This window comes from Rousettus aegyptiacus, unplaced genomic scaffold (genome assembly GCF_014176215.1).
Source record: "Rousettus aegyptiacus isolate mRouAeg1 unplaced genomic scaffold, mRouAeg1.p scaffold_m13_p_5, whole genome shotgun sequence".
Taxonomy (NCBI): Eukaryota; Metazoa; Chordata; class Mammalia; order Chiroptera; family Pteropodidae; genus Rousettus; species Rousettus aegyptiacus.
In genome coordinates this window covers 22,245,951-22,262,008 of record NW_023416308.1, presented here as the reverse complement: position 1 = coordinate 22,262,008, position 16,058 = coordinate 22,245,951, and the positions used below count along the sequence as shown (strand labels likewise).

The window sequence follows — 16,058 nt, the reverse complement described above, 5'->3', positions numbered from 1 at the left end:
CCCGCCCTGGGCTGAGAGCCACGGACCAATGGAAAATGGCGGCTGAGCGGTGGGGCGACCAGCTGTAGGTGGAGTCTTCCCGGGACCTGAACCGGAGCCTGGCAGGGTCTACCCGGAAGGGCAAGGAGGTCGGCTATGTGGCGCGTGGGAGGCCGTTTTGGCCTTCGCGGGTGCATTGGCGCCGGCAGGCTACTTTGTTCCCGTTTCCAGAGTCGCGGGTCCCCGGGAGTAGAAGACGGGGACAGGTGAGTGCCTGGTTAGGAGATTAACTCAAACACCTGCCCTGTATTATGGTATCGTCATAGTTACATCACGTAACAGAGAGGTCACCATGGCACCCGCCAGGTGACTCCTCAGTCCTGACGTCACCATGGCAACGAGGGCGCCGTGGAAGCCAGAGGCCAAGATTTCTTTGTACCAGTAGAACGAAGCTCAGCTGTCATCCAGCACGGCAGGGCATATGCCATATGGGCCAGGACGGGCGTCTTACCTGACCTCACTCCGGAGGACGGGCTTCAATTCATATTTTGACCTATCGCCAAAGCAGTTTATACTTTCAGACAGAGATACACCACAAGATCTAAAGATGGTTGTCACATACTTTGAAACCTGCACTCTATTCCCAGACCGCAGAACCTATAGAGTACCATAAGTAATGGAGTCATGTATTTTATAGATCCAGTAATTTAACCTTTGAATAACCTTGTAATGTCACGTTTTCATGTTGAAGTCTGTATTAAAGGTGTTACGTCGCTATTTGAAAATGCCAATTTTCTAACTTGTTTTGGCAATTCCTTATTTCTAAGTATACCTGAAGTTTCATAGAATGGGAGTGGCCCCGGTTTCTCTCCCTGCAGGAGGCCCTTACTAGGGGAGTAGAGGGTAAGAGTTTGGTTTAGGGTTAAAGCAACATTTTGAGTAGGGTAGAAGTAGGGGTCTGGAGTAAGATGGTCTTGGGTATGAATCCTGGCCCTACCTCTTCCTCCCTGGGTGACCTTGGAAGGTGAGTCTCATCGTGTGAACTACAGTTTCCTCACTAGTAAAATGAAGGTCATAGATAGTGCCTACCCGTGGTGCTGTGGGAAGATTCTAGGGATCATTGCAGGACATAATGCCGATAGATCACTTAGCACAGTGCTGGGACAATGGAAAGTGATCGATAAATTCTTTGAGCAAATATTTATTGAACTTCTGCATTGAGCAATGCACTACATCAGCTACTCTGCAGATGTAGATATGGGCAAGACACAGCTTGCCCATAAGAGGGATGGAGGGGAAAGATGTCCACGAGAAATTTAAGCTATGAGCAGCAAGCTGGCGCTGACGGAAAGAGGTGCACCACTGAATAAGCCACCTCTACTCACCACCTCTTGATGTCTGTTTTCTCATTAGGTCACAGCCTTCCTCAAAGACACCCAAGATCCCCAAGATTTACACCAAAACAGGAGACAAAGGTAGGGTTGGGATAGGTAAAAAATACAAAGAGAGACATGGCAGACTCCATTTTAAAGTTCTTCTAAATTCTTTGCAGCCATTAAAAAGTATGTAGCAGATGTCAGTATATATCACCACAATGTGATGTGATATGAAAGATGCCCAAAATATATTAAGTGATAAAAGCAAGTTGTGGGACAATCCAGATACCCACAATCATTTGGATAAAAGCATGTGTGTGTGAGTGCATGTGTGTGTGTGTGTGTGTGTGTGTGTGTGTGTGTTTAGGTATGTGTAGAACAGTCTGAAAAGTTACATCTTGGACTGTTACCTGGGAGAGGGATTGAGTTGTGGGAGAGGGGAATGGACAGAAGGGCTTTCATTGTTTTCTGTACATATTTCTATTATATTTTGGAATGAGTGTATATTACCTTGATAATATAAAAAAATACCAGAGCATAATGTTGTACAGAAAAAAGTAAGATGCATGAGAATATATCAGTATGATACCATTTTCTGAAGTTTAAAATATGCATATCACTAGCATATATTGATTTTTGGATACATATCAGGTCCTTAAATAATGCCGTTTGTTTCAACGTCATTTCATTATAATGTTGATGAGATGCAGTAGGAACTTAAGTCTTGTTTATATCAATTAACCCATAGTAAAATTGATATATGTTGCAATTCCAAGAATTTATCATCAATATTAAATGAGAACTTACTGTATGTTTATATAGTAAAAGTATAAAAACATGCATAGGATGTACTTGATGCCACTGAACTATATACTTAGAAATGATTAAAAATGGTAAATTTTATGTTACATGTATGTCACCAAAATTAATATATATATATGCATAGGAGTGACAAACAGAAGGTAGTATTAATACCCTCCAGCCAAAGACCTCCAGGGTCAACCTAGTCAAATAAAGTTGTGTCATTGAGCTCATTACAACTAGGAAGATGGCACACCATGGGGACCTTGGGGCAGCTCAGTAAGAGGATACTGGAAAGGACTTATAGGATGGGGCTTATGTTAGGTGATTTGGGGCTTTCTCTGGATTAGATGATGTCAGAGCAGGGATAATTCTGTAACTGAGTATCTTAATCATTTTTATCTAGAAGGGGAGAGGGACAAATTGGGGCTAAAGCTGTAATTGATAAAGAAGCAGCAGTCAGTCACATTGGCCAGGAAAGGGGGATGTTTGGTCATTTTTACAGTTTGGACAGTGTTCTGTGCTCAGACATGACTAGGAGTGGTCCCATTTTGATCTTGATCTGTCACCATCACAGAGTGGCCCATCTGATGGTGTTCTGTGAAATCATTTGCATTCAACAGGAGAACACTGCAAGCTACCTGTGGATGCCAGGCCCACACCTCGCAGCACCAAAGCCTGTCTGATAGTGTCAGGCCTGCTCCTGGTTGTCAGGAGTGGGTTTTCTCTTTCTCAGTGGTTGGGGGAGAAAGGTGGGAAATGTGACCTAGGTAGAGATACAGAATACTTTGATTTTATATGAAGTATATATATCATATGTACGTGTATCTCTTATTTCTTTAGCAGGATAGTTAGTACATGATTTTTTACATTTGAAATAAAAGTATATCAGGAAAGAAGTGAGAATAGTGGTTACCCTTGAAGGATAGCAACTGAAAGAGGGTGCATGGAGCTTCTAGGGTGCTACTCATGTTCTGTTTCTTGATCTGAGTGCTGAATACACATGCATATTCAGTTAGTAGCAATTCATCACAATTGTAAACTTATGATCTGAGCACTTTTCTGTGTATGTTATACTTCAAGTAGAAAGTTTTCTAAAAAGTGCATATCAGGAGAATAAAATCTTATTTTGGACGGCTAACCATTTTTTTCACAGGGTTTTCTAGCACCTTCACTGGAGAAAGGAGGCCCAAAGATGACCAAGTGTTTGAAGCCTTGGGAACTACAGATGAATTAAGTTCAGCCATTGGGTAAGGGAGACGGGATTGGCCTTGAGGTTGAGTTTGAATTGGGCATCAGTAAATGTAAATAATATGAAGCCCTTGAGAGTGCTCGCTAGTCCTGGAGGCTGCCAACCCTTAATGAACCTGCCTCAGCCTGGAAGCAAAGGCACATCTGGTCAGCTCCGAGGCTGCCAGGCTGTAGACACCTTTCCATTCTGGCGCTGCCTGCTCTTGCACTGGCATGTGTTCCATGCCATGTGAAGCTGCCCTGCCCCACCATCCCTGGCTCCCTCACTCTCGAGGTGAGTACATGTGTGCTGTTAAGGTGCACGTATTAAGTGAAAGAGGTGAGTTGAGTACAGTGTACAATGCATCAGATGTGGTCCCTTTTGTGAGCCTTGTCTAAGTATATACACAGAGTTTAGAAAATGGACTCAGGGAATTAGTCAGGATTGGCCAGGTCATGCTGTGGTAACAGACGACTGCCAGATCTCATGGCGTAAAACACCAAAGTTGTGTTTTGTGCTCTTACTTCAAGCCCATCATTTTAGATCCCAGACTGACAGGACAGCTTCCGTCTGGAACAACACCAGTAATTGTGAAAGAGGGAAAAGATACCATGCTTAAGCCCACACCGGCTCTTAAAGTTTCCATGAAGTGACAGGTCACATCTGCTCACATTTCACGGGCAAGAGGCAGTCACATGGACACACCTGACAACATTGCAGTAGGAGGGGCAGCATATAAATGAGAACAGTCATCCAGTCCACCAGACTCAGCAAGCTGTTGATAGTGTAAGTCGCAGTTATCGCAAGGGCTATTCAGGAGCTCTGATGTGGCCCTGTGGGTGAAGATCATGGGAATCAGACAGATCTGGCTTCAAATTCTCTACCACTGCTGATTGGCTGTGTGCCTTCAGGCAAATCACCTGACCTCTCTGAGCCTCGGTTTCCTGTCCTATCATATAATCATAGTAATAGTGTCCATCTCTTTAGGTTCTTGTGAGGATTGAATGAGATAATTCCATGTTTCACCCTTCATGCCAGACAGTGCCAAGCGCAAATAATAAAATTGCCAGCTAATAATGTCAGGCTCCTGCTTTTGCTTATCTTTGCCATCTGTTGTCAGTTTCTATAATTCTTCCCATGCTCTGATAATAGTCCCTTTGTGAAGCTTTCCTCTGGGACTCCTTTGAAAGCACCATGGTACAGAAGTGGAGTGCCGAGTTCTGAGGAAGGCCATAGCCAGGGTCCTGACCTGCATCCGGGGCACTTTGCATTCCTTGCCCCACCCCACCCCTCCAGAAAACTCCTACTCAGCCTATAAAGTCCCAACCCCAGCATCACTTCCTCCAGGAAGCTCCCTCTGAACTCTTGCTCAGGCCAGGTTTCCCAGGAATCTAGCCCTTTCCATCAGAGAGCACTGACTACACTTTGCAAGTTCACCTTCGGTCATGTGATATTTAATTCAGGTCTTCATCTCCTGAACAGAGCGTGTAGCACCTCTGCTCACCACTGAATTACCTGGACCTGGCCAGAGTAGGCACTGAGAAAGGAATTGTTGACTAGATGAGGAATGAGTATAAGAAAAAACATTTTGAGAAATACCCTGAACCAAATGAAGGGTTATGATGTTCTTATTGTCAGCAAGAAAAAGAACACAGTGGCTACTAGAGCCAGATTAGTTAAATGGTCTATTACCTGAGAAGCTGTTGCATTACAGAAAGACAGGTCGTGGGGATGTTATGCTAGAGGCAAATTCCTTTTCCTTTTTCCTCAGGTTTGCTATGGAATTAGCTATGGAAAAGGGCCACTCATTTGTTGAAGAGCTTGAGAAAGTGAGTAACGTTGTCTCACCCCAAGCTGGGATTTTTTTTTTACCCCAGAGGCCTGGTAGCCATAACTGGATTTGCCCTGTGACCATCGCTTCCTCTCTGTGACACCTGGGACTAGTTGCTCTCCCTCTGTGAGCCTCACTTTCTCCATCTGTATAATGAGGACATGCAGAAATATTCCTCCTTCACAGGCACGTGGTGAGAATTGCACAAAGAGAGGGAAATGTAAAAGTGTGATGGGCTCAATCTGGGGCAGTTCTGCCCCACAGGGGACATTTGCTAATGTCTAGAAACGTTCTTGGTTATCACAACTGGCAGTGGAGGTGCTACTGGTATCTAGTGGGTAGAGGCCATGGATGCCGCTAAACATCCTACACTGCACAGGACAGCACCACAAAGAATGACCCATAGAGAAGACTTCAGGAATGGTGATAAGGACTTCCCCCTTAGAACACACAGGATGTGCTTAAGGTTTCAGTCCACATGTTGACCTGCTCCCTGGAGGGCTGGCCCTCAGCCTGTTTCAGTCCTCCAGGCCAGGCTGGAGCCCACTTGGGCTCCCAGGAACAGATGAAGGGCAGTGAGATGGGAGGCCTAACTGCTGGAATATTCTGTGAATGAGGTACCTCCTGTGTGACGGGGTGGTTTTCACCCTTGTAATGGGAAACCGTTTAGGTCCACAGTGGTTTTTTCTATCTGCCACGCTCATCTCTCTGAGTGGGGTTTGCAGAGGGAGAGATGAGGTACTCACATGATGAGCCTCCTGTGCTTTGGACCTCTGTCCTGTGGTTCACAGCTTCAATCTCACCTCTGCCAAGAGTCTTCCCTGGCTGCGCCCACTTTCAACTGGGTTGGGCACCTCTCCCAGGTTTCCACAGCCCCCCTCAAATAGCAGGTATCACCAGGAGTGTCAAACTGCCCAGTCCTGTGTCTTTCTCTCTGGGGCCTGGGGCCCCCTGAGCGTACAGACTGTGACTTGTTCACCTGGAGACTGACTCAGTGCGGCCCCAGGGGCTGCTCACTGGGCCTGTGGAAGAATGCCAGGCAGCCTGTTTGCCACTCTCCTCACATCACCCCATTTGATCCTCGCAGAAGCCTAGAAAGGGCAACTCGCCCAAGGCCACACAGCCACAGGTCAATGGAGCCAGGACCCAGCAATACCTGCGGTGATTGCTGCAGTTGCCTACCAATGGGCAGTATTGTTACTCCCCATTCACCAGAAGCCACAGACACCAGGCAGCCAGTGAGGCACCCAGGGTCTGCTGGTCTGTGGCCCAGGGAGCGTCTAGTCTACTTCTGGGTGGGGAGCCTCTGCGCTCATCCACTGTGTCCTCCTCCTGGCATGCAGTCACAATGGCCATCTTATCAGGGATCATAGACCTCCACTCTCCCCATTGCCCACCATCCAGCTCGAGTGGACCTGGCTGGGCACAAAGTCAGAGACAGTATTTGTGGGTCTCATCAGCACAGAATTCCATTGGTCATTTGTCAAGCAGGATCCTGGAGCCCTTTCAGCCGAGTTCAATAGGCCACTTCTGTTTTAAGCAAACCTCCTTGCTCCTGCCCCTCAGGCACAGGCCATGCTTCCTGATGCTGGATCACTCCACACACCTCAGCTGACCATGTTCTCACAGATCATGTCCTTTATTATCGAGAAAGCACTGTCACGTGTGCTCCTGGCCCAACTGTTACATGTTACAAAACCAAAGCTGTCAGTTTAGAGAGAGGAAAAAAAAAAAAAAAACTCATAGGTACCAGGCTCATGGAGAGGCAAGAGTTGGGACAGAAGATTCCTCTCTCTTGACTGTCACTGAGCACTTGATACTTTCTGTATCACCCCACTGTCCCCAAGGGACCCAGGTCCCCTCTCAATGGGGCTGGTGTCCAGCATGCTGAAGGTTTAGACAGTTTGTTAATTAGCCTGTAAATGCCAGGTAATTAAAGTTCTGACAGTCCCCTACAGGCCAGCCCCCACATGCCTGGCTAGTGTGTTAGGCGGCACCTCTGCATGTGCAAACACGTTATCTCCGCTCGGCCCGCCATGAGTAGATCTTCATTCGTTGCTTCCCCAGATCCAGTGCTTGCTGCAGGACATCGGCTCCGCCCTGGCGACACCGCGCTCCTCGGCCAGAGAGGCTCACTTAAGTAATTCTCTCCCTGAGGCTGCTGTGTGTGCTCTGAGGCCTCTGTGGGAACTGGGTGCAAAAGGAGAGGGGGTGCTCTCAGGTGTCACCTGGGGCCCATCAGCCCAACCTACAGACCCTGAGAGGGAAGGAACCTTCCGAGACAGTGGAAGTGGTTTGGAGGGCACCGGGCAGAAGGTATACAGCAGCGGTTTCCTTGATGATGTGGCGTGTGATGGGCCTCATGGTCATGTCCTTCTGCTTCTCAGGACACACTGCATTTGAGGCAGGGCCCATCCAGGAGCTGGAGCAGTGGATTGACAAATACTCCAGCCAGCTCCCCCCTCTCACGGCTTTTATTCTGCCTGTAGGTACTGGGGAGGGCGGTGGGCAGGCTGCAGTCCAGGTGTCTTAACAAAAACACAAGTATTGAATACATCCCTCTCTTTAATTTTGAACAGTGACAGATGTGGTCCCCAAGTCCCCTCCAGACCGTCACCGGTCCGTCCCCAGCTCTGCCCACTCTGGAGGCGGTTGCCCAGTGGGTGCGCCCCAGCAGGGCCCCGTGGAGGCAGAACATTGCCCACGGAGGGGCTGGGCCCGTGTGTGTGTCCATCCGTCCGAGGCGCTCCCTCTCTGCAGTGGGTACACCCGCCCACCCACTGCTCTATCAATGCTCTCTCTCTCCTTTCAGTCGGGAGGCAAGAGCAGCTCTGCACTGCATTTCTGTCGGGCTGTGTGTCGCCGAGCTGAGAGACGGTGAGGAGACTGGTCAGAGCGGGAGCAGGCTGGTGGGGTCGGCCCCATGCTGTCCAGCATCTATCAACAGACCTTCTCCTGACACCTTCACCATGCCAAGTAGACACCAGGCCAGACCAAGTCCCTGTCCTCAGAGCACTACATTATCCTCAGAGCACAGTAACCTGTGACCAAATGACAGATGACGTAACTTACACATCAAGATCAGAGCTTGTGGAGAAACAAGCAGTTAGGGAGAAGGTCCTAGTGAGTTTTGTTGGTTATTTATAATGCTCACATGGTATGAAATTCAAAAAAGTACTTGCGAAAACGCCTGTGCCCCAGCTGCCCCATTCCTCGGGGTTAATTTAAGGGGGGCAGTCTGAGCTGAGCAGAAATGAGTAAAGAGCCCACACTGAAAAGGGCTGGGGGGCGGGGGTTCGGGGCACCAGGGTGACCCAGCCCAGGCACAGGAAGGGTCTCCAGTCATCCTGTGGGAGTCAAGAGGGGAAGGATTACTGCGGGGGTGGGGGTAGAACATTTTCCTGTGCAAGGGCAGAGGCAGCAGTCCATGTCAAAAGGACAGCAAAGAGGCCGAGTGTCTGGATCCAGAGGTGGGGGCAGGGTACATGTTAAGGCCAGAGGCTGAGCCAAGGCCAGGCTGGGCAGGACTTCTTGTAGGCCCAGAGGGGTCTACCTTTATCCCGAAAGCAACAGGAAGCCATTGATGGGCTTTAGGCCATGGGGTGACCCGAAAGGGTCCTGCTGGCTGCTGGGTAGAGTTAGGCCCAGAGAGACCCACATGAAAGCCCAGATGGAAGTGGTCAATAGACTGGCCACTCACTGCCCTACCCCCTAACTCAGAGTCAGAGAGATGAGGGATCCCCAAAAGCTACTGACAGCCTTTAAAAGAAATTTTAAAAGAGTAAGTACAAAATCTTCATTTACACCACTTATAGACCAGGCTGCCACCCAGCTTTACAGATAAATAGAAATAAAGCTGTACTTTGATGTAATAGGCAGGGCTGTGCTAGATACTTTATAGTCATTATTTCACTGATTCCTCACGATGACTCTGGGAGAAAGGTGATGATAGCCCTCACTTTATAGGAGTCAGAAAATTGAGGCCGAGAGAGGTGATATTGTGGCTGTGGTCACCCGAGTAGCCCATGGCAGAGTCTGGATTTCAGCTCGGGTCTGTCTAGAACCCCAGCTCTGTCCAAGGCCCCACATCATTAAAATTTCATCCTTCATGAAAAGCTCTCGGGCCCAAGTAGTTCCTAAAAGGATTCTGGGTAACAAAAAGAGCTTTGGCTTGAAAAGAAAAAGTCATTTGTACAAAGCTATTAATGTCAGCCATGCTCGTAATAAAAATTAGAGACAACCCGAAGGCTCAACAGTGGGAAATGGCCGAGCAGAGGATGAGCCCTCAGTCCACCAGACAGGGAGGTAGACAAGTGCACATGGGACACTAATGGGGGAAAAAGTCCCTTGGGCAGGGGACACAAACCCAGAGCTTTGGTCTTTTGGGCAGAGCATCTCCTGGCAAGGGTTATGTGCACGAAGGGCTTAGCAAGGGCCTGCCTGGTCACTGTTGCCCAGCAGATAGCAGGCCACTGTCTAGAACATCCACATAGACTGAGAAGAACACTGGGTTGGGCTGTAGCAGCCAGACTTGCTGGTTTGGACGCAGCCCTGGGTCCTGCAGTGTGTTGATTTTGTAATGTAGTATGATGCTCTATGTCTTCCCTTTCCAGTGTGGTGCCTCTTGTCCAGATGGGTGAGACAGATGCAAACGTGGCCAAATTCTTAAACAGGTACTTAGATGGAATGAGGAGAGTGTCTCTTCTCTGAAATACGAGACACATTGTGGGAAGTACCAGCACTGAAATGGGCCTTACTCATCCACTCGCTTTGTTTTCACTGAGAGCCTGCTGTGTCCCAGGCACGGGGATGCAGCTTAGAATAAGCTGTCCCTGGTGAGGTGAAGATCTTGTTGGGAGAGGCTGCTGTAAAAACCAGCCAAGAGAAAAAATCAGAACCAAGGGACAGTGTAGTAGCAAGGGACCCGCGTTGAAGCTGAGTAACCATGGAGGCCATGTGAGGTGTCATGTGGTGACTGACCAGGGAGCCCAGTCAGGAGTCAGGCCCTCTCTCAGCAGCCCCCCTCCCCACGAGGCCCTTGAGCAGTGTGAGCTGAGAGGAGACAGCCAGGCAAAGGGAGCTCAGGACCATCTAGGCCCAGGCACGGGACCCAATGAGCTGGCTGGCCCAGGAAGATCCTGTAGCCCCACACTCAGCCTCCAAGGCCAAGGCCACGGCTGGCCCAAGGCCTCTCTACCAGACTCTGCTCCAGTCTTGGCTCAGGGAGTTCCTGAATGGGCAAAGCCAGTGCCTAGGGACAGGCCAAGAGCTGAGGGATCCCTGCAGCTGTCCTAGATGCCACGAAAGCGACCTCACAACTGGGATTTGGCCCCTGACTGTGGTCACTTTTCCCACTGGAATATAGTCTGGGCTTCGATGGGTTCTGACCCATTCCTTTTCTCCTGGGAGTGAGGGGTGTTCCATTCATCCTCCAGCATCGACCCCTAGGGATGCCCTGACAGCCCCGCTCTGTTGTGAGGGCCCAGTCAGTTCATTCCCTCAGCAAGGAAGGTGTCACTGAGTGGATGAGAAACTAACATGGGCCATCTGGCATTCGGAGGAAGGGGAACTGATCCGTAACTTCAGTTTCCAACAAGGGAGCAGCAGGGGAAGGGAAGGTTCCCTCAGGATCTGGAGTAGAGCTGGCTTCGGACAGTAGGAGTGGAGCAGGGACAGACGGAGGAAATGGCAGTCCGTTCTCAGTGTGAAAACCAGAAGTGCAGGAGGCTTAGAGCTGGAGAGCTTCATGAACTCACTGCCAGCACCTTGCAGTTAGGCTCAGTGTCTCCTCGGTGTAGCTCTCTGCCCCAGCTCCTACCCAGAGGCCCCATCCCCGGGAGCTCAAAGAAATAAATGAGAGTGAGAAGTCAAGCCACCAGAATACTCCAGGCCAGTGTTTCTCAACTAGGACATGCAGCGTCTGGAGACATGTTTGGTTGGCACAGCTGGGTGGGGGTGTTACTGGAGTGAATGGGTGGCGACCAAGGATACTGCCCTATGTACTACAGTGCATGGGACAGCCCTTTGTCCTCCATCAGAGAATGATCCAAAATGTCAGTAGTGCCAATGTTGAGAACTCCCTATTCAAACCAGGTAATTAGACCAGCAATGCCAGCATCACCTGAGCTCAGGTTAGACTTGCAGGTTAGACTGTCCTGTAGGGGCCACCCCAGCTCTGGCACCAGAGTCAGGTGCTTGCCTCTCACGGAGCTGGCTCTGACCACCATTCATCAAGCCCAAGTTGACTGAGCACCTGCTGTCCTGCCTGATGCTCCTGGGGGCATGTGATTTATATTTTCTCCTTGAAGGCTAATATGGGAAGGACCCAGTTAGCATTGATTGCTCGTTTCAGATTATTCCGTCTGCTTCTCTCTGCCCCTCCAGACTCAGCGACTATCTCTTTACATTAGCCAGATATGCAGCCTTGAAGGAAGGGAATCAAGAAAAAATATACAAGAAAAATGACCCGTCGGACCGAACCTGAGGAGTTTGGATATAACGGAAAGGGGGAGCTTTGTAGACCCCTCAGTGGTGACAACAGTGAAAAGAAGACTTTGCCCTTTGTGTACTGATTCCTGAAGATTTCATGCAGAGGGGCTGGAAGCTGGCCTCTTGTCCAGACTCAGCTACCTTTCAGACCCCCTGCCACTTTTGTCAAAGAGCTGTGGCTGCTGGAGAATTCTGCCCCTGCTCCCCCCGGCTCTCCTTGGTCTTAGAGGAAGTACGAATGAATTCACTATTGCAGAAAGGTAAAGTGACTGTTGCAATGAGCAGGAGCCATACAGAATAAAGAATTAAAGTGGGAAAGGCTTGAACTGAGCGCACGTGTGTGTGTGTGTGTGTGTGTGTGTGTGTGTGAGAGAGAGAGAGAGAGAGAGAGAGACTCTTCCACTGCCAGCTTTGCTTGTTCAAGGATTTGGAGTGGTACCAGAGGCCCGAGGAAATGTAATTGTGATTTACCTGTGCCAAAGGGGCTTTAAATGTCACATTTATAAAGGGGAAGGCAGATAGGATTTGGAAGTTTAGTCACCTCTGAGCCACCCATCACTGTCTAAATGTGGGGGCAGGACAGCTGCAGATTGACAGGGGAGCCTCAGAAATGCTCGGCTGGGTTGTATTGTGCATGGTGGGGGTGCAGCCTGGAAAGTCCTCTCTCACGGGGGAGCCTTCCTTCATCCAGGGATGGAGGCCCTGGTGAGAGAGAAACACCAGCGCCTAGAGGAGGGCACGTCCTGCCCAGACGGATGGCATCAGGGGACTGAGGTGCAGCCTGTTCAGCTCGAGACAGTAAGATCTTCAGTTTCCAACAAGGCCAACACGGAAGAGACTTATTTCCCTGATGATGTTGCACTTGGCTGGTTTATGCCTCTGAGATTCATGCCATGGCTGTATTTTATTTCAGTTGTCACCACTGCTCCCTCCCGCTATGAAACAACACTGCCAGTGCCAGCTGTGTCCTTGGGCAGGGTATATTTATGAAGGGCGAGGAGGCAGCCCTGAGAACCTGAAGATTCCATGCTGCTAATTGCAGAAAATGACTTCAGAAGGGCAGGCTCGTGCTAACTGCCAGGGCTGAAATGCCTGGTGAACTCCATTCGGCAATCATTTATTTACCGAGTGCCTGCTTAGCATGAGGCACCAGTGAGGCTCGGGAAGCTGGTCACTCGGCTGTCCTTGCTGGCAGATCAGCCAACATTAAAACCATTAGTCATATGTATATTTTTGCTTTCACTCTCATCACCTTGCCTGCTAATTTTGCTGGAGGAACAAGTACATTTCATCTCTTCTGGGTCCTTTCATTCCCAGTAGGCTGCGGTGGCCCTCTTAAGCTTTGGGCAGAGTGGCCTAGGTGCAGGTGACCCTGAGTGGAAGTGAAAATCCTCCTGGATTTGGCCATGTAGGGTGCTTCTCCAGGGGCCAGTGGTTAGCGCCAGGTCTGGTACACAGCAGGTGCTCAGTGTTTGTGAACAGAACTGAAAATAGTAAAAGCACGAGTGTTTCAGGAGAAACTGCCCCACAGTGCAGGCAGTGAGGCTGGGCCAGGGAGGAGTTTGTTCCAGAAGCTTGCAGTCAGCTACTCTGCACTCAGTTCTGCCCCCTCTCTTCCAGGAAGGAGCAGAATGTCTATAGTAAAACAACAGTCCTGCACTTCTAGCCACAGTGAAACACTCTACAAAGGACAAGAGAAGTTCTTTGAGTAAATATAGTGTCCTAAAGTGACGCTTTTTGAAACAAGGCAATTTGCCTGTCGCCAAATGCTGTCCCCACCAGCTCTTGCTGGGAGGGGCTATTGCAAGACAGGTGTTAACCCAGGTCCCCAGGCTCCCTTCTGCATCTGCATCTGCCCTTCACCAGCAAACATTCCCTGAGAGATGGCCCAGATACTGGGCAGACTTGGCATCTCTGGTGGTGTGTCCTGTGCCATCAACCTGAGAAATACAGGAATTCTACTTTGGGGGCCAAGAAGATGAGCTGGTTTGAAACGCTGGCTCTTCTGCATTGCCTTACAAAGCCACATTGGAGCCTGAGGCAAAAGGCAAACTATGCACCCCATATATACTTAGCAAAATGTCTTCCCATGTCTTTGACACAGTCAGAAAAGTTAATGAAGTTCCACAATCAAAACACGAGACTCTAAAAGCTCCGCATTGCCCAGTCTGTTTGCATACCACGGTCAATCTTCATAAATGATTGTCCCCATTGCACAGTAATGTGGAATTGGAAAAGAAACAGCAGATTGTCTTATTTAAAGTTGTGATACCTTGTTGATCATAGATTTTTTTTTTGCATAATTTTGATTTTTAAAAATATTGTGTGAAAGTCCTATTTATCTTGATGACTGGGGACTTGCATACATTTTGGCATTCTCATACATTCTGCACCCAAGGAAGTGCCTTGCCTGCCTCACCTTAGTCCAGGTCCAGCTCTTAGAAACACATCTGGTACCACTGCCAGAGGCGAGCTGGTGGCTGGACCTCCAATCGGAGAGAACCTCACCATGATAACACCGCCAGGCAGCATCATGCCTGGCCTCACAGACTTCATCTTTAAACCTCACAGCAACCCTGAAGGAGGCACTCTCTATGTGTACTCTCGCTTTGCAGGTGAGGAAACTGAGGCTAGAGGAACCAACTTGTCTCGGGGACTCAGCACCAAGATGTGAGCCCAGGATATGGCCTTGTGACTCCTGGCTCAGTGCTCCTCATGTCCCCCCAGCTGCCACCTGACAGTCAATTTAATCACGACTTGGGCCACCGAGAACAATGTCAGGCGCTAATAGATTCTGCTGTCTCATTTCTCAACCTAGTTTCCCTTAACTGATATTTCATGGCTATTGTTAATGTGCATTTTTCACCAAGTAATTTTCACAGCCCGAACTTGTAACACATCCCAATGACAAACGTCCCCTGTTCTCAATCCCCCCGTCAGCTGCAATGTCACCCTCACCTCCTCCCCAACACCTTCCTCCGACAGCCTATCCAGCTTTATGATCGTTCTGTCCCAGTTATCACTACTGAACCTTTAAGAATCCAGACGCATTTCAAGTTTAATTGAATAAAATTCTTTGTATAATAAATTCTGCATGAATGTTATATAAATCAGCCCCTGGAAGGATTTGTGGCTCATCTTTCCCATCAGACCAGGCCCAGGAATCTCACTGGCAATACTGGACCCAGGCTGATTCAATCTTCTTTATCAAGGGGACTAAATTCATTTGCCTTGGCTTGTTGCTTTTCTTCTCTGGGGGTTCCTCATGGAAGAACTTGAGCAGAGGCAAAGAACAGTCAGGTTGGGGACACCCAGAAACTTTGGGGATCTCTCTCGTGTTCTCCCACTCTACAGAATCAGAAACTTCTGAAGAAGGCTACAGCCTCCCTAGATAGATGTACACACGTGTCCACAGTTTGCACACAATTTGAGGAAGACAGTGGAAGCCCTAGGTAAAAATCTGTTCTAGGATAACTAGTGCTGCTCTCTCTTCAGGAGCGAATTGGACTGACAGGGCTGCCTGCTGTGGCAGCTTGTTTGTGGGGTGTGTGAGGATCATTTGGGTTTTGGCTGGGGAGGCTGGCGAATGACTTTTGATGCTTGCAAGACCGTGAAGGGCAATGAACGACAGTCAATGCACAATTTGGGTGACGGCCTCTGGCAGACTCTGGTTCAAGTCCAGTTCTGTCGCTTCCTAGCTTCATGATTCTGGGCAAATCATTCCATCTTCCCCAGAGCTTGCTTCTTCATCTGTAAAATGGGAATGATAATATAGTAGTCCCCGCTTATCCATGGGGTATACGTTCCAAGCCCCCAGGGGATGTCTGAAACTACAGATAGTACTGAGTCACACACATACACAGTTTTTTTTACTACACATACATACCTATGATAAAGTCGAATTTATAAATTAGGCACAATAAGAGATTAACAATAATAAGTAATATAATACAATTATAATAATATACTGTAATAAAAAGTATGCAAATGTGGTCTCTCTCTGGTAATGGAGACGGCTACTCGGTGACTCGTGGAAGAGGAGCATATAGAGCAGGGATACACTGGACAAAGGGATGATTCATGTCCGGGTGGGGCAGGTGGGGTGGGGCGAGATTTCATCAAGCTACTCAGAAGGGTGCACCATTTAAAACTTAGTAATTATATCTGGAATTTCCCATTTAATATTTTTGGACCATGGTTGACCACAGGTAACTAAAACCACAAAAAGCAAAACTACAGATAAGGGAGTATTGCTGTAATATCTACCCAAATGGGCTATTGGGAAAATTTAATGAGGCAATATTTGAAAGGTCTTAGCACACCCCCTGGCACATGTGAGCTGCTATTTATT

At 48.6% G+C, this 16,058-nt stretch overlaps 1 protein-coding gene across 3 annotated transcripts; it reads left to right on the top strand.

Annotated features, from left to right (window-relative positions):
* The first annotated feature begins 80 nt into the window (after positions 1–80).
* Positions 81–14,791, top strand: MMAB (metabolism of cobalamin associated B). 3 transcript variants are annotated; one of them, XR_001594456.2, is made up of 10 exons: positions 83–245; positions 1,393–1,454; positions 3,313–3,406; positions 5,159–5,216; positions 7,286–7,358; positions 7,606–7,703; positions 8,031–8,095; positions 9,832–9,891; positions 11,603–11,967; positions 12,399–14,791. XR_001594456.2 is itself a non-coding variant. In XM_036221634.1 (9 exons), the coding sequence occupies exons 1-9, from the start codon at positions 136–138 to the stop codon at positions 11,681–11,683; spliced, it is 675 nt and encodes a 224-aa protein (XP_036077527.1). In that variant the 5' UTR covers positions 81–135; the 3' UTR covers positions 11,684–14,791. The 3 variants fall into 3 exon arrangements, 2 of the variants coding, with proteins under 2 accessions (XP_036077527.1, XP_015980510.2); XM_036221634.1 differs by having other exon boundaries at positions 81–245; positions 11,629–14,791; XM_016125024.2 differs by having other exon boundaries at positions 11,603–14,791.
* Positions 14,792–16,058: the final 1,267 nt, after the last annotated feature.